This window comes from Dryobates pubescens, chromosome 11 (assembly GCF_014839835.1).
Source record: "Dryobates pubescens isolate bDryPub1 chromosome 11, bDryPub1.pri, whole genome shotgun sequence".
Lineage (NCBI taxonomy): Eukaryota > Metazoa > Chordata > Aves > Piciformes > Picidae > Dryobates > Dryobates pubescens.
In genome coordinates this window covers 33,439,579-33,457,945 of record NC_071622.1, presented here as the reverse complement: position 1 = coordinate 33,457,945, position 18,367 = coordinate 33,439,579, and the positions used below count along the sequence as shown (strand labels likewise).

At 46.6% G+C, this 18,367-nt stretch overlaps 1 protein-coding gene across 1 annotated transcript in view; it reads right to left on the bottom strand.

The window, feature by feature from the left end:
* Positions 1-5,759: 5,759 nt before the first annotated feature.
* SLC1A7 (solute carrier family 1 member 7) overlaps positions 5,760-18,367 on the bottom strand; it is a 67,913-nt gene continuing 55,305 nt past the window's right edge. The window contains exons 8-11 of the mRNA XM_009908041.2: positions 17,643-17,837; positions 12,845-12,979; positions 8,711-8,810; positions 5,760-6,307 (exon numbers count right to left, since the gene is read on the bottom strand). Of these exons, the coding sequence (XP_009906343.1) occupies positions 6,071-6,307; positions 8,711-8,810; positions 12,845-12,979; positions 17,643-17,837 (667 nt within the window). The 3' untranslated portion in view covers positions 5,760-6,070. The remainder of the gene's footprint in view (positions 6,308-8,710; positions 8,811-12,844; positions 12,980-17,642; positions 17,838-18,367) is intronic.

The window sequence follows — 18,367 nt, the reverse complement described above, 5'->3', positions numbered from 1 at the left end:
AAAACACTTCTTGTTTTGCTTCCCTTGTTTTTCCATGTTATTAAAATACCTTTCTTTGCTGGGGGAGAGGGGGGGGAAACTTATTAGGAAAGTTCAAAAGGAACCATTAACTACAGTGAGTTTCAAGTGGTGGGTCAGCTGCTGGCTTTCAGCTGGTGTTGTGTGCAGCCTTCATGCCTAAATGGAGTGCAGACACCTTTCTGTGGTGACAGATGACTGCTGTTAGAGCAGCAGATGTAGAATTCTGTACCTTACAGAAGGAAAACTGCTATGATGGAACCTGAAAAGCAGAACTGAGACCTACCCTGAGCACATCTATAGCTCCCAGTGGCTTGGGAGGTCTAGAGGCTTGTAATACCTTAATAATTAAGGAACAATATTTCCTTGTTCTGCTGGTCTCAATGCTGGTTTGGAAGGAAGGACAGCATGCCCTTACACTGGAAGTCTCTCTAGGAATACAACAAGCTTCTATCATATCAGGAATAGGAGAATTAACTGTCCATTAACTGCAGTCTCTTCCAAATCTGTCTTAGTGGCAGAAGCTTTGTGAGAAGGGGGATGTCTTGCTCCATCCCTACATCTCCAGCTATTGGTGCCTTCTCAGAGCCAGCAAGCAAAAGAGGTTTGGTTCTATTGCAGGAGAAGTGATTAACCACTTCACCTAGCAGTACTCACCATCCCATCATCCTGGAGCCATCTTTATTTGTTCCCTGCAGCACCACTCAGTAACAGACAGCTGTGATTTTGCTTTGACAGCCTGCCAAATACTATCCTGTGACCCAAATCTGCCAAAAGACTCAGCTGTGCCAAATCCATTCCCATAGAACACCTTCCAGAATACGGAGGTGCAACCATTGCTGCTTTCTAGCTGTTGGAATCTGAGGCTTTGTCACTTAAACCAGGAGCCTGGCAGTTCCCGTGAATATTATGAGCAGTGATTCTGTGCTTCCAGAGTGGCAGAAGTAGCTAATCCAAGGTAATCATGAGTCCCCCTTAATATGTTATGTAACCTTCTCAGTCTTCAGATGATTTATCCTTACCATGCAGCACCATGTTGAATTAGAAAACTGCTTTTGATTTGTTTATAGACAGGAGGCAAACCCTGCATTCTTGTGGTCACTTGGCCGTGAGATCACAGGCGAAGTCCGAGACAGTGCATAATGAACTGAGCTTAAGCACTGACCACCCTTCCTGTACTATTGATCTCATCCATTTGGGGGTTTGTGGGACAAACCCTTTTATAAGTCGCAGAAGTATCAACCAGTGTGTTCCCAAGTAGTTAGGAATGCAATTTTATTTATTGCCTCCTTAACTGTATGTGAAATCAGAGGCTACAGTAGGGAATTCATTGCATAAATTCAATTTGCAGCTTGGTCCTCAGTGAATGGATGGAAAAAATGAGTCTGTTGTGGAGCCTCTTTCCCAAATGCAGTGAAGCTGGGTATTTCCAGTTGTTATTATTGCAAAGGGCTGTGCTCCCCCACTGTAAGACATGCATCCCTGTAGAAAAACCTGCACTGCTTTCTCTCCTCACTGTATTTAGTCCTCAGTTGGAGGGCTGTGATCTTAGCCAGCTTAGTGCCTGGGGGGGTGGTGGTGGAAACCAGCAGCTCCTCATTTCCACTGTGACTGCAATGAAAGAGAGCTGTCTTGATGTGAAAATGCACCTGGTCCTTAGAAGAGGCACACAGAGGAGTACTTAGCACAGGGCAAGATCAAAGGCAGCCTGAGCTTTCCAAATGCAGTTCAGTTCCCAGGTTACACATTTTGCTTGCACACATCAACCACCTCCTGCTAGTAGTTACCTCATTCTTATGGAAAGCACAGAAAGGACTGAGTTAGTTTCCAAGACTGTCCATCTGGCTCGAAGATGAAGCTTTCTGTCTGCTTTGCGAGGATTAGAGATTGCTTTGCTGTTGTTAAAAGGGGACTGCAATGAATATTGGTTGTAGAATGGAAAGCAAGAGCTCATCAGATGGGGACCTTACAGAGTGACTGTTTTCTAGGTGCTTTAGAATGGCTGCTGCAGCACAGGGGGAGTCTGCAGTTCAATGTTTTGGCTCTTTATTTAGATCATCCTTTATTTTTTATATTGAGATGTATTCAGCTGACACATAAACTTAGCTGCAATTAAGTGATTTAAATAGCATCCATTAAGACTAGCTGAGAACATGAGTAACTGCATTAGTTCCACAGGCTTCTGCAGTTGGGCTGGCAGACAAAAGCTCTGCGGAGTTTGTGGGGTGCAAAAGTGCTCACGTTGTGTCTCATTCTCCCAGTTATAATTCCTGCACAAGGATTTATGACAGCAGTGCACCACTTCAAAACCTCCTTGGCATTACCAACATCCTCAAGAACGTTTTTAGGTTCTCTTTAGTGATGTTTCATGACACAACGATCTGCAGTGGCTTCAGTAGCGTCTCTAGGGCAAGGCAGTTGCAAACTAAGCAACACAAGGTAACTGTCACTGATATCTGTGTGTTAATTTGGGTTCCTTGCCAAATGATTTCTTCCCTAGCTGTATGCAGTGCACCACCCTTAATTACCTTCTCTTCCTCCTCAGCACTCTCCCCTAGTGTGCATGCTTTAATTGGCTGCGTTCCCTTTCTTTTTAGCAGGGGGAGGCAACGTCAAAATAAGGTTGACTGTTGCCAGTTAAGAAGTATGTGCTTTCCACATACACTTCACAGTGTTCTGTGCAAAAGTTAGAGATTATTTGATTGATTTTTTTAATATTTATTTTTTTTAATATGAAATTTTGAGACTGTAAAGTCTCCTGTTTGTTCTTATGCTCTGCATGCAGAAGCAGCTTATTTACCAATGCAGGTCTTGCACTCTGACTTGACAATTAACAGCTTCATTATTTCTGATGGAAGGAAGTGTGATTATAGCTGGAAAATGGGAACAGCTCCATGCATGCAGATGTGGTATGGAACCTGCTGCTAGCCTATCATGAAGCTGCTTGGCAGCAAACACCATGAGACACAGAAAACAGCTAATGTGAAGGAATCCTCACCATGAAAATTATTTTAACTTCAGTATCGCCTCTCCCTAGTTAACAGTGGTGCCTTGTGTTCAGTACAGCATGACTGCATGTGGTGGGTTGAAATTCCACCCTCCCCAGCATTAACTTTACCAGACCAGCTCAGTAGCAGCCAGGTGCTCCAGTCAAGGTTACACTGTCCTGAGCAATGTGTAGTTACCAGAGTGAAGACCTGAAGTGCTGTAGGGCCTCTATTTAGCAATAGTTGGTACCACATATGATAGAGGGCAGGTGAGAAACTGGTGTGCTGTGTTCCTCCCAGCTGAAGGGGGAGCACATATTGATTAAACCCCCGAGTTTTAAAGATCTGAACAGTATAATGGGAAAACAAGAAAGCACTTCAACCTTGGAAAGCAAAACTGGGCCTTCTTTGAATAGGGTTTGAATGCAGAAGGTTTACTTGAAGCCAGCCTGTTGATTCCATACAATATGCCTTCACACATGAGACTTCCACATTCTCTACTTGCCAGAGTGGGGCAAAATTATGATTTTTCTTTGTTCTGTAGGGCTTGTGTGGCACAACTGGCTGCTGCTTCTGGTCTTTGATGCTTTATCTCATCTGAAGTTCTTAGCGCTGGAGTTGGCTTAGACCTCCTGAGACCTGACGAAGCTCAAGAGTGTCAGACTGAGTAAGCTGGCAAAAGGATTTGCACTTTGTAGTTAGCCAGAGGTTGTAGGTGGCTGAAGAAGGCGGCAGTGGTAAGGTTAGCAGCACGTTCTGTTTGTCAGACTATGGCACCTTGGCATGGTGTGTGGGCAGACTCATCCAACACCACTTAGTTTGGAACTACTCACTCCAAATCTTGGATCTATTTGGTGTCTTTCACCACAGTTTTGATGTATGTACAGCAGTTGCAAAGTGGTAGGTGACTGGTAGGATTTTACTGTCACTTCAGACAGTTGTAGCTGACTGTGGAATTGAAACTTCATGCTATGGTTTATTTGCTGGCAAAGCCAGCATGCAGATCCTGCCCTCTCCACATGAACCTACCCTGCTGCTTGCTCTTGTCCCTGTGTGACCCCTTCCCTTGTGTTGACACAACTGTCTCTTGGGACTGTGCTAAAGCCATATGTGAGCTGGTTTGGATTAGAAATACTTCTCATCTGATTCTTCTTCTGGCCTCTTAAATAACTGGGTCTGTACAGCTGGGAGAGGAGGGGAGGCAGTGCAGGAAGGAATGGGCAGCGGGAGAAGAATGAAGGGGACCTCCTGGAACTGCCAGTGTTCCTGAAAGGAAAGTATAGGATGCTGTGTTTGCCAGCTGTTGCTTCTGCCCCTTCAGAGAGGCACAGAGCAGCCCCAGCTCTCTCAAACTGCTCAGTCTGCAGAGCAGGTCCATTCTAGGACTTGCTCAGGAGCAAATTGTTCTGAATAATTTCAGTTCTTTCCTGTTCTTTGTGTTCTGTGTTTGTTGTTTTCTCTCTAGAATCAAATCAGGAAAATAGTTACCAACTATAGGTATTTTCAAATCAATACCTAATTCCTGTGGACTTATAGGCAGTAAGATATATGTTTGTTCCTTCTGGCTTTACTACTCCGTAGTTAACTACCCATAGTGCAGCCCTCTGAGGTGAGTAAGCAGGCCATGGCAAAAGAAATAGTCTGAGCAGGAGCCCTCAAAGCAGAGGTGCACATCCCAGGAAACCTATTGATCATGTGCATGAAGCCCTTCTGCTTCTGGTCAGTGCAAAAACTGTCCTGGGTTGTTTTGTCTCTGAGAGGAGCATGTTACAATGCCAGGCACGCAGGATCTGAAACGGATGTGCCACAAGTATGTAAATGCAGTGTGTCAAGTGCGTGACCTCTTGGTCAAATCCCAGCTTCTGGAAGGTTTTTTTCACTTCCACTCTGCATTTTGGCAGAGAAACGAGAAGACAGCAGTAGCAGAAGTGCACAGCCAGCCTGGGTTAAATGGCAGCTTTATTACAAATGTTCTCTATCACAAACATTGGAAACACACCCAGCAGATCTTATTGTAATGACAGATTCAGTAGAAAAGGAGTGCCTGTCACTGTAGGGGAACCACTAAATTCTGAGAGAGAACTGTCCAGTTTCCACAGCAGACTCCTCACAAAGCCCTCCAGCATTGCTCAGCATCATCGGGTTCCAGTTCGTGTTCGGTCTGCCCTTAGCACGAAGCCTCTGGTTCACAATCTTGAGCTTTGGGTTTGCACATATTTACAGGAGGACAGATTACAGGAAGAGGACACGTTAGCACCAGTGCCTATGGATTAGGGCTCACATTGCCTCTGCCACTGCCTGTGCATGGTGCTGGCTCTGCTGGAGAGTTAGGTTAAAAAAAAAGGTTATAAGTCTGGCACTTGGAAGGCAAACTGCTCCGCAGTGAACTAGGAACTCTGTGCTATGGGTCACATCTGACTGCCTGTCTCTGAAGGCTGCCCATCAGAGTTACCTTTGTGTGCTTTCTTGCAAGGATGCCTAGCTTGCTTTATCTCTGCTCAGTGTGTTAGGTGGTAACATACATAACCCCCCGAGACCAGGAAATCAGCGTGATTTTCTTACTGCTGTTCTAGAGCTAAGCACAAACTCTGTATTTAGCAAACAGTGTGCAAAGTGAGTATCTTTAGCAGTTTTGGTCAGCCTTTTTTAACCTAGCAAAACCTCTACATAAATACAGTGTTCAGAATTGTTGATATTCACACACACACACACACACACACACACACAAAGGCTTTGGTTAGAAAATTAAAGAAAACACATAAAAAACAAGCTTATAAAAAAAAAAATGGAAGCCAAAGGAGTGTCAAACACTATACTGGAGTAAAATGAGTGCAGAATGAACCAGTTGTCCATTAGATAGTTTCCAGAGTTCAGATCTTTCACATAAGAAGCCCGTGCCTCCATCAAGCTGTGCGCCTTTCCTGCTGTTCACAGCCGGTCTGCTGGCTCCGGTGCAAGCAGGGTGGTGAGGATCCCACGCTGTGCTGTCCGAGGCAAGGAGTCCCTCTTCCAACTGGGAGGTAGAGATCGGGTGTCAGGGTGCGAGACACCGCCGAGTGCAGCAGTCACACGTTTGTCTCTAGTTCATTTATTTCAATAGTGCAGTGGTCTTTACTGTTGGATTTCTTGGTGTGGTTCTCCACTGGGCTTTCTTCTTGCTCCACTTGTACAGGGATGTGCTGCTGAAACCCTTTCACTGTGTCTGGTCCGCGAGTTTCGGTCATGGTCTTCACGCAGCCATTTCTCTGGTAAGCCACAATCTGATGGATGTTAATAGGCTTAGTTTCACAGATCAATGGCACCTATGTGAAAAGCATTAAGAGCTGGAATACTGCCACTCTTTGCTGTATATGACAGGAGAGCAACTTTGACTTTGAAAGCCTGTGGACTGTTTTACCTTCTCCAGGATTAACCAGGGCCTCCACAGACTTCCAGGGCCTGTTTCTCATATACATTGGGAGCTACAAGACTGGTGAGGGGGCTGGAGAGAAAGTCCTCTGAGGAAAGGCTGAGGGAGCTGGGGTTGTTCAGCCTGGAGAAGAGGAGACTCGGAGGGGACAACTACCTACAAGGAAGTTGCAGTCAGGTGGGGGTCAGGCTCTTCTCACAGGCAGCTTGTGACAGAACAAGAGGCTCTGCCAGGGGAGGTTTAGGTTGAATATTAGGAAGCACTTCCTGACAGAAAGGCTGATTGGGCACTGGGTTGGGCTGCCCTGGGAGGTGGTAGAGTCATCCCTGAAGGTCTGTAAGAAAAGCTTGGATATGGCTCTTGGTGGCCTGGTTTAGCTGCTGTGGTGGTGTTAGGTCATAGACTGGACTTGATGATCACAGAGGCCTTTTCCAGCCTCAGTAATTCTGCCTGATTCTGTGATCTTTGCACCATCTGGACAAACTGAAAGTGTCCTCTGAGTACATGAACATGTGAACTCATACAGTACTAACTCCTTGTGTTAGTAAAGTGATGTTAGTAGGGTAAGTAAAGACTAGACTTTGAGGGCTAAGTGTGAAAGGTAGAGTCTTAATGGCCACTGTGCTGAGCTGGGGGCACTGCTCGTTCCTGAGTGCAATAACACAGACTGGTAGGACATTTGTTGTTGCCTTCGCCTTCCTTCTAACCCAACAAGCTAACACCTGTCTTTTCAGTCTGCACTGGTTTAAAATAAACATAGAGGGTTTTATTGACTGATTCATAGGTTAAATATTGCCAGATGTTCTGATGGGGAAAATAAGACACAAAGACTGGCAGAGGAAAAAAAGGTAGACTTGCAGCTGAGACAATTTGGCCTTTGGGTATCCACTGCTAAGGCCACAAGGTATGGCAGCCAAAAGGTATGGCAGAATAATGGGATATTTTAACACAATTATAGAGCATGAGGCAAAGAAAAAAATCTCATCACAGATGACTAAATAATCCCATAGGAGGGATTATATATTCTTGGAACATCGCTTCCTGAGTTCTGAGCGAGTGCTAAATGCAGCAATGAAATGCAGGAGGCCTGTGTTATGCAGGAACTCAGGCTACACCTCTGGCTTCACAACAGAAGACATACCCTACCATTTCATGGGGTGTTCAGGGGGGTTTCTAGATACCTACATGTGCAGCACCCACATTCAAGCCTAACCTTGTCATCAGGTACTGCAGGTGCTAAGTAACTCAGAGGATAAGGCCTTGTTACATAAAATGTGAAAGAGCAGCAATTGTAAATGCATCTTGCAAGAAAGGCCTGAGAGTGGGAGTTACCAGAAAGATTCTCTGTAAAACAGGAGGAATAATAATAATAGGAATAACACTTAGCTATTAATACTGTTGTCCTTTGCTGAATGCTAGAAATTATGCAGAGAAATGAAACATGCCCTGTGAAAATCAGCCCTGGTGAAGAAACATTTCCTGCATAAACTATTCTGTCTTTGTGGAAAAGAGCTGGTGAGAGTCTGCCATGAGCTGAAGTGGTTGGAGATTAGCACCTCCAGGTGTGATGGGCTTGTGGAATTAGGAATCTCCTTTGTCAAGGATTTGCAAGAAGAGCATGAGGAGGAGTTCCTGGTATAAGGAAAGACTGAATGATGCATGCCCAAGAGGAAGGAAAAAAAGAGGGAGGCGGAGGCAGAACACCTCTGTATGTGTGGTGTATGGAATGAGATCTAGAGAAGGAAAAACAAAGATGTAAGAAGGGAACCATATTAAATGTAGAAGGCACGAAGGTGCCTGCGAATGCACTCTAGAATGGAGAGGCAATATGCTTCTGCCAGTCCAGAAAGGAAATTGGTGCAATGGTGGCTTCTGGTTATGCTAACAGAGAGGCTTGAAACACCCAGGGTAGCTGCTTTTGTTGTCTTACAGATACCTTTATGTCCCCCTACACACACATTTGTCCTTGCTCTGTTGCTGGTAACATTTTCAGAAGGAGGACAGCTTAGTGGCCTGTCAGGGTTGGGTGCTGTGGGAGACCCAGCTCCAGCTTCTCCTGCATTTGCAGGGTGGTGCAGCTGCTTCTCCTGCTGCCAGACACAGCTGGCTGGGAAGATTGGAACTTGAGTGGCTTTTTGCATGACCTCATGGAAAAGGCCCCCTCCACCGTGCCCAGCTCTTCTCTGTCTCTGAATCCCCTTTCTAAACGGGGTGAAGCGGCTGTGGGTGGCCCCGAGGTGGCCGGCTGCGTGCCGTAGCGTGGCACTGCTGGCACCCCTGCTCCTGCATTAGTTACCTCGTCCCCGTCCTTGATGAACTCCTTCCGGCAGATGTGGGCCATGATCCCTGCGGCCAGTGCATCCCCCAGGACATTGATCATTGTTCTGAACCTGTCTCTGGAAAATTAAATGGGAAAGGCAAGTTGCTGTTATTTGGGTACATTCACAGGGTCACACAGGATCACAGGATGGGGCTGGAAGGGACCTCTGGAGATCATCGAGTCCAACCCCCCCTGCCAGAGCAGGACCATAGAATCTAGCACAGGTCACACAGGAACACATCCAGATGGATCTTGAATGTCTCCAGAGAAGGAGACTCCACAGCCTCTCTGGGGAGCCTGTTCCAGTGCTATGGGACCCTCACTGGGAAGAAGGTCCTCCTCATGTTGAGGTGGAACCTCCTGTGCTGTAGTTTATATCCATTGCCCCTTGTCCTATCGCAGGGTGCAACTGAGCAGAGCCTGTCCCCTCCCTCTTGATACCAGGCTCTCAGAGATTTATAAATATTTATTAAATCTCCTCTCAGTCTTCTCCAGACTAAAAGGCCCTGGGTCTCTCAGCCTCTCCCCATCATTGCAACAGTCATAGCTGAGGGCCAGTTTTGCTGGCTTTGAGCCAATGAGCTCAGGAGCAGTAGTGAGGAGTTTGGCACCAGACTGCCACTAGTTCCTCAGCTGCTCAGTTGGGTTTTCCAGTCTCTTCACCCTTGCCACATTTTTAGCTGAGCTAACCAGAGCAGCTATGCCTCCTTATACATGCAAGCTCAAGACTGCACTGATGTCTGAGTTTTTATGTTAAGGTCCACTATTAAGGCCTGATTTGGAGGCTGGTGCTGCAAACGTCTTGATGCAATGAAAGTAGGGGGCAGCCAGTGCAGGCAGAACCTTCTTTTAGTTATCACAGTCCCAATCTCAGTAACCTCCGATTTTTGCAGTGGTAGCATGTGCAGAATACAACCCAAATTATTCAGAAGACTACTAAATAACCCCACTCACAAAGTAAGCAGGCCCTGACCATATTTAAATCATGTTCATTGCTGGCAAGGTTATGGTTGCTATGGCCACCAGTGGCCCTTAAAGATTCTCAGCTTTTCCCATGTAAATATCTGTGCCTGACAGAAGTTTGTATGTACACAGCTTCACTATATTTCAAGTATTCATTTAGGGGATCATTTCCTCCCTGCTTACACCCACTATTCATATACAGGCTGCAAATGCACAACAGTAAGTGGCTGTCACAGGCAAGTGTTGTGCTTGAAGCAGCTTGGACTCTGTTAGTGAAAATGGATGAGGTTTCCAATGGCCACTGCCTCGTTCAAGTGAACTCTATCACCTCTGTTCCAAGGAAAACATACACCTCTGAAAACTCTCTCAGCTTGCTAACTTCATTTATAAAGCTGGCTTAGAAAATGGAGGGTCAGAAGTCTCTCCAGATGTTTGGCTTATTAAAGTCAGTGGCAGTCCAACATCAACAGTGCCCAGATTTCTGATCCTGCACCTTAATATAGAAAGAATTGAAGCTCTGTGCCCATTCTTTTTATTTTTCAGACATTTTAGGCATGTGCTCTTGTGCATGCAGGAGTGGAGCAGCTGCTTGCTTAATTGCCATGCAAGTTCCTGCATGGAAGGTTATTTACTGTTGCAAGTACCCTCAGCAATAATATTCCACAGTCTTACACCATGGCTGTTGACTCCAGGACCCAATCCTGCCCTTGTTTGCTGAGTCCATTTTTCTCATTCCTGCTGTTCTGACTTTGGATTTTGCTTTCAGGAAAATTCCCACAAGAATATGTTAAGCAGGGAAAAAACACCATTACAGCAAACAAAAACAGATATTCCTGTTGCACACAGGCTTTTTTTTCACTTGCTTGATCATCAGATTTTGATTCTTGGAAAGACATTCTGAGTTGTTCATTTTGGATTGTGCCAACAGTCAGCTGTTGTCAAGAAGAAGCTGTAAGAGCAGAACTCAAGAGTTTGGGCTCCTTCTTGGGCTCTGATGAACATCTCTTGAAGACAGGATTGTTCTGAGGAATCAGTGCACCACACTGAAACCCTTAAGAACATGACCTGCCTGGCATGGTGTTTGCTCAGCTCTGGTTAGTCCATGTTCCTGTGTGCACAGAGTTATCTGCACCACCCACCACTGCCATTTCTCCACTAAGAGGCCAAGCTGCTGGCATTTATTTCAGTGCAAGCATGTGAGTCAGGTGTTGCAGTGCTATTTTAGCTTTAGATTGTACTATTAAAGATGCCAACATTTTGCCTGCTGTTTAATAAACTCTCTGAGAAACGGTGTGATTTCCTCCTCATGTCCCCCAGCACCAGCTAAAGGTAGGAAACTCATGTGCCTCTTATGGCTACCTAAATGAGTTGCAGCACCTGCAGTGCACTGTCATGGGGACTTCAGTCTCATGAGATCAGCCTGCTTCATACTCCAGCACTTCCAAAACCAGTCCTGAAAATACTCATCATATCAACCACGCTGACACTTTGCATCTGCAGGCTCTTAAAACCATCAAGTGCCAAAATAGAGAAATATACTTTTGGTATGAAAGGTCACCTACAGAAGACAGAAAATTGGATCTCTTCCTTGCTCACTTTTTAATACCATCTGGAACTATAGCCTGAAAAAAGTTCTTTGTTGCTCTGAGGAGTTCTGTCAAACAAATGGGGGAAAAAAATAGCCTCATTCCCATATATGCTGGAAGGTTTGCTGGCAAAACAAGGAAATGTTGATGGTGCAAGAGCTGGGTGAAAACTAAGTGATACAGAGGGAAAGGATTTTGCAATACATCTTGAAATACTTTGATTTTGCTGTGCTGCATTAACTGTTGAGCTTCAGTGGCTAGCAACGTGTCCAGAGAAGGGCCACAAGGATGAGCAGAGGGCTGGAGCTCCTCTCCTATGAGGACAGACTGAGGGAGTTGGGGCTGTTCAGTCTGGAGAAGAGAAGGCTCTGAGGTGACCTAACTGTGGCCTTCCAGTATCTGAAGGGGGCCTACAAGAAGGCTGGGGAGGGACTTCTCAGGATATCAGGTAGTGACAGGACTAGGGGGAATGGAATGAAGCTGGAGGTGGGGAGATTCAGGCTGGATGGTGAAGGAAGTTCTTCACCATGAGAGTGGTGAAGCCCTGGAATGGGTTGTCCAGGGAGGTGGTTGAGGCCCCGTCCCTGTTTAAGCCCAGGCTGGATGAGGCTCTGGGCAGCCTGATGTAGTGTGGGGTGTCCCTGCCCATGGCAGGGGGGTTGGGACTAGATGATCCTTGTGGTCCCTTCCAACCCTGACTGATACTATGATACTATTAGAAAGGCTGCTTCAGCAAAATCTGAACTGCCATTTCCAAGTTGAGGTGTCCACAGCAGGTGTTATTTAGCCTTCACAGAAGAATGTTCCTGATAATCCTAAAGTAAAATGTCTTAAAATATGCATACAAGACAACACTCATGGGTAATAATAATAATAATAATACACTGAACAGGAAAGTAAATAATTTCTTCCCACAATTCTTTGTACAAAAATAAATCAGTGGCTTGAAGTGGAATAAAATAGCTGTAGCAGAATGGAGGTTTAACACACTGTTATATTATAGACAATGATATACAAGTTAAGAGTTCAAATCAGCCACTCCTTATGAACTTTGAAAGTGACTCTTCTCATGGGTGACCTGATTCTCTTCTATTCTGTGTTAAGTTTTAGCCTCTGCCTCTGCTGGTCAATCCTCAGTGATTAGCCTCCCTCCAGAATGGCTGCATTTGCCAAGTGTGGAGCCACTTCCCTTGCCCAACTGTCCTTCTGGATAAAAACCTTTCTTAAATCTACCTGTGATCTGCCTTAAGGTAGTTCCTTTGCTCTGCTTCTTCATCCTCCCTTATATCAGAAACTGCTTTGGTGACCTGTTTAAACCTGCTCTGGTTTTAGGCTAAACAGACTCCAATGCTTTAGCCTTCCCATGTAGGTCCCATTGTCCAAGTCCCATCTAGACTCTCATTTGTCTGCCTTTTTGCAACATAATTACCACTTGGAGTATTTTATCTGAGGCCACATTAGCATCATTTCAAACCAAGAAATTACTTCCCATGCCTTTTATGCATACCTGTATTACTACAGCCCTGGAGATAATTTGCCTTTTTAGCTTAATGTTACTTACAGTGCCCAGTCAACAGCAATAATCAGTGTGATGTCATCTGTTGGGAGCCCAACCGAGGTCAGAACAATCACCATTGTCACCAGGCCAGCTTGGGGGATCCCTGCAGCACCTATGCTGGCAGCTGTTGCTGTGATACTTTAACAAAGAAAGAAAGGAATGAGTGTTACCTTGGCCTGCAAGAAGCCATGCCATGTTTCTGTTGGAGCTTTTCTAAACCATAATCCTTCTCCATGGGACAGCAATGTGCCCTTGTGGCCAAGAGAACCAATGGTATCCTGGGGGGCATCAAGAAAAGTGTGGCCAGCAGGTCTTGGGAGGTTCTTCTCCCCCTCTACTCTGCCCTACTGATACCACACCTGGAATACTCAGTCCAACTTTGGTCTCCCCCACTTCAGGAGATTTGCTAGAGAGAGTCCAGTGGAGAGCCACAAGGATGATTAGGGGACTTGAGCATCTCCCCTATGATGTGGGCATCTCCCCTATGAAGAGAGAGACTGAGAGAGCTGGGGCTGTTTGGTCTTGAGAAGACTGAGAGGGGATCTGATCAATGTCTATCAATATCTGAGGGGTAGGTGTCAAGTGGAGGGGGCCAAGCTCTTTTTGGTGGTGCACAGTAATAAGAAACAACAGATACAAACTTGAACATAGAAGGTTTCACCTCAACATGAGGAGAAACTCATGAGGGTGACAGAGCACTGGAGCAGGCTGCCCAGTGAGGTTGTGCAGTCTCCTTCTCTTGAGACTTTCCAAACCTGCCTGGATGCATTCCTGTGCAGACTACCCTGGGTGATCCTGCTTTGGCAGGGGGGTTGGACTGGATGATCTCTGGAGGTCCCTTCCAACCTCTAGCATTCTGTGATTCTTACACAAGCCACTGCACACAAGTGCCAGTGATTTGTGAACAGAGGCCAGGTCAGAGAGCAAGAACAGGCCAATCTGTCTGCCCAGTGCTAAACTCTCATCCTGTACCTTTGCTATGTTGGCACTCGTGGGGCAGTTCTGTTATCTTTTACTATCCCAAGTGCAGAGAAAGGAGGGCAGCCAGGCTGTGGGCATCTCTGAGCTATGTCAGCTTCTTGTGGGCCATGGCACCAGGCAGCACTGCGTGCCATGAATCTGCCAGCACTCCTCATCGCTGCTTCACCCTTGGCAGCAGAGCTCCCAGCAGACACCTCTGAGTCAGCAGCAGCAGTCCTGTGCCAGGCAAATCCACTGGCTGCAGCTAGGGCCATTAATGCCAACCCATCATCAAGAGGCTGGGCCAGGGGTGAAGGCCTTGCATAGCATGTGCTTTGCATGCTTGGATCTAAACATGAAGCGTGTGTGAATGTGACTGCATCTCTTCAGTGTCTGGAAAGTATTTTTACTTGACTTTCACACCGTTTCTTCAGCCAGGCAAGCAGAAATGAAGGGAGGACCAAGGCAAGAGTGGACCTGGCAGGCTCAGCATTTTTTCTCACAATGCTGTTTCTAAGGGAGGGATTTCATTCCTTTTTCCAGGAGCAAAAGTGACTTGGATATATTCATTTCCACCCATCTGGCCACTTGCAGGAGCTCGGCCATGCAGCAGAAAGACAGAACCTAAATGCTGACAAATGTGAAAGGATGACATAAAGCACACACTCTGGTAGTCCACTGCACCCATCAGTCACAGTGCTAGAGCTTTTGGCAGGCAGATAGGTCTCATTCACCTGCTATGATGGAAAAGGAGGGTAACAGGATTCATCCACATGGAAACTGAGACACAGATACCCAGTACCCTGCTCACAGCTGTACAAAGTGCCAATAGAGCACATCAGCATATATAGCCAGAGGGAGAACCAGATTTGTGTGTGGGTGTGATGGGGAATGAGTAAGACTCAACACTGCACTTTGAAAAAGCCAGCTTGTATAGTATTGTAAGAGAATACAGAGAGAAAGGAAGGGGCAGAAGCTCAGTAGTTGAACAAGAGCCATTAAGAGGTTCTTCAGTCAGTGCTACATGCTCACTAGGGCTGTCTCTGCCTCCCAAGTCAATTCAGGCCATAAATTCTCATGACTGAATTGGGAGCAAACCCAGGAGCGTTCAGCTAAGATTGTACAGAGAAGCTCATCTACTATTCCATTCAATTTTGACCTTAATGTAGCTGTTTCTTTGCCTTGATATGCTTAATTGATGGGAATAGGATCTTTACTCTCTTTTTTCTGCTGCATCTGGATTTGCATAATCACAGGTCTCTGGGTCCTAAACTATCAAGCTCTGGGGCAGCTTTGGCCCATAGAATACAGTTAGAGCTTAGCTTCAGGTATCCAAGGTACTGAATTCACTGTGATTTCCTATTTACCTCCTTCTTTTGCAAGTCTTTTTATTTCTTTTCCTTCCTTGGATTTTTCCAATCTTCATTTGTATTTTCCTTCAGCTATCTTTAATCCTCTCTGGTCCATATGTACAGGCAGTTAACATGGGGAGTGAAAATGCAGAGATAAAATAGGGTTCTGCTGAGAGAAATCTTCCCATTTGCTATCACCCTCCTTCTCTTCCATTTCTCAAATCCCCACTCTCCACTTCAAGATGTGTATAATGTCTTCCCATGCTCTGGACCACACAGTAAAAGCATCTCCACATTCCAAAGCAGCAAAGCCCACATTTTAGCACGGTATTTTTCAGAGAGAGATTCTGAAGCAGGAGCTCATATGGCCACAATTTATTTCTTCTGCTTCTAGTCTAACCAGATCTTGCCAGAAGCCCATCAGCAAACAGCTGTCATCTGGGTTTAGTGTTAGGACTCTCCTCTTCTTGTCATGAAGGTTGTCAAGTCCAGCAGAAGATGGGCAAGGCCCAGAACTGTAAACAGGGCAGTGATGAGGTCACAGGGTGGGTAGGTAAGCAGATCTCAAATGTGTTGCACAAGGCTCTGGCTCTGAGCAATGTCTTTCTAATCATTTGTTCCCTGCTGGACACCTGCAGGTCTCAGACCCTGGGGCATTCTTTGGCAGTCCCTGGAGTTATTCTGGCAGTGAATGTTCAGCTGGATATTCTAGTCCTTTGGAGCCATTACAGGCTTTTGAAAGACAGAGCATGCAGTTCCAGCACAACCCACTGCAAGCATGGTTGCTTACGAGATTTTCTGCTTAAACAGCAGAGAAGACATTCAAAAACTGAGTGAAATAACATCTGTATAAGAACTTGCCCTGACAGGAGCAGGTGTCCTCCTTCCCTGTTCCCCTGCTCCTCCAAGGTTTGACAAAGAGCCTCCTAACACACACTAGTCCCTGTTATCTGATACAGGATCACACAGGATCACAGGAGGTTAGGGGTTGGAAGGGACCAACAGAGGTCATCGAGTCCAACCCCCCTGCCAGAGCAGGGCCAGAGAATCTAGCACAGGTCACAAAGGTACACATCCAGACAGGGCTTGAAAGTCTCCAGAGAAGGAGACTCCACAATCCCTCTGAGCATCTCCTCATCAGGCAGTGCTCCAGTCCCTTCATCATCCTTGTAGTCCTTCCTCCCTTGGACTCTCTTGAGTAGATCTCTGTCCCTCTTGAACTGGGGAGCCCAGAACTGGATGCAATATTCCAGGTGAGGTCTCACCAGGGCAGAGTAGAGGGGGAGAAGAACCTCCCTAGATCTGCTGGACTCACTCTTCTTAATGCACCCCAGGATCCCATTGGCCTTCTTGGCCACAAGGGCACATTACTGACCCATGCAGAACTTGTCCAGCAGGACTCTCAGGTCCTTCTCCACAGGGCTGCTATAGTTTTGCATTTTTTAACCTTTTCCTCTCATATAAAAATGCAAAACAGATTAAGTGGAAAACAATTTTGACACTTAAAATAGTGTTTTAAACATCAGTAATAACAATAGCAAAATGTCCCTGTGGGTTGCCTGAAAGTAAAAATGAGGCAGTTGTCCTCCAATAGAAGCATATTTCCTGGTGCCCACATATTTCTGTTGAACAGTGACTGGCTGGAAAGCAGCCCTGAGGAGACTTGGGGGTGCTGGTGGACGAGAAGCTCAACATGAGCTCTCAATGTGCAATTGCAGCCCAGAAAGCCAATCAGATCCTGGGCTGCATCAAGAGAAGTGTGGCCAGCAGGTCAAGGGAGGTGATTCTCCCCCTCTGCTCAGCTCTGGTGAGGCCCCACCTGGAGTACTGTGTCCAGTTCTGGAGCCCCTATTACAAGAGGGATCTGGAGGTGCTGGAAAGTGACCCAGAGAAGGGTCATGAGGATGATCAGAGGGCTGGAGCTCCTCTCCTATGAGGACAGACTGAAGGAGTTGGGGCTGTTCAGGCTGGAGAAGAGAAGGCTCTGAGGTGACCTAATTGTAGCCTTCCAGTATCTGAAGTGGGCTACAAGAAGGCTGGGGAAGGACTTCTCAGGATATCAGGTAGTGATAGGACATGGGGGAATGGAATGAAGCTGGAGGTGGGGAGATTCAGGCTGGAGGTGAGGAGGAAGTTCTTCACCGTGAGAGTGGTGAAGCCCTGGAATGGGTTGTCCAGGGAGGTGGTTGAGGCCCCGTCCCTGAAGGTGTTTAAGCCCAGGCTGGATGAGGCTCTGGGCAGCCTGATCTAGTGTGGGGTGTCCCTGCCCATGGCAGGGGTCCCTTCCAGCCCTGATACTATGAACAGCACCAGCACGATTTCTCCTTGTGCAGTCCCTGCTCTCTGCATTACTTGGAACTAACTGTCCTACAAGGGGTGCATCCTTGGAGAACGGCAAAGCTGGACTTTGTTCTGAGCACTGCCGCACACAGCAGTGTCAGGCCCAGCAAGAGCAGCAAACAGCAGCACATGGAGTCTGATGCTCTCACCTGATAGTGATGATCTGCCCAAAGTCCAGCTCATAGTTGTTCACCTGGGCGATGAAGATGGCAGCCACGGCCTCGTAGAGAGCTGTCCCGTCCATGTTGATGGTGGCTCCCACGGGCAGCACGAACCTCGCGATCCTCCTGTCCACATGGTTGTTCTCCAGCAAGCACTTAAAAGTGATAGGCAGTGTGGCTGAGCTGCAAACCAGCAGAGCAGTGCACAGTGAGTTGCTTTTACACTGGAACAGGCTGCCCAGGGAGGTGGCGGAAGCCTCATCCCTGGAGGTTTTTCAGGCCAGGCTGGATGTGGCTGTGAGCAACCTGCTGTAGTGTGAGGGGTCCCTGCCCATGGCAGGGGGCTTGGAACTAGCTGATCCTTGAGGTCCCTTCCAACCCTAACAATTCTATGATTCTGTTTTTGGGGAACTGAACAAACTGCAAACCCTTTCCAGGGAGGGTAAGTTTTACACTAAGCAGCTGAGCACTGCTGCTCACTCCTTGGTCTGCAGATGTTCTCACTCGACCTGGAACTTACTTTGGTGGAGGATAAAGACAGTTACATTTGCAGATGTTACTGCAAATGTTTCTTTCTCAGAATTAAGAATGTCTTCCTCGCCTCCCTCCTCCTAAGGGACAGAAATCCCTCAGGGGCACACTCACACATGAAAGGAGAAACACCCTGTGCACCTGATTAGTAAGGCCTCTGCAAACTGTTCTACTTTCATGGT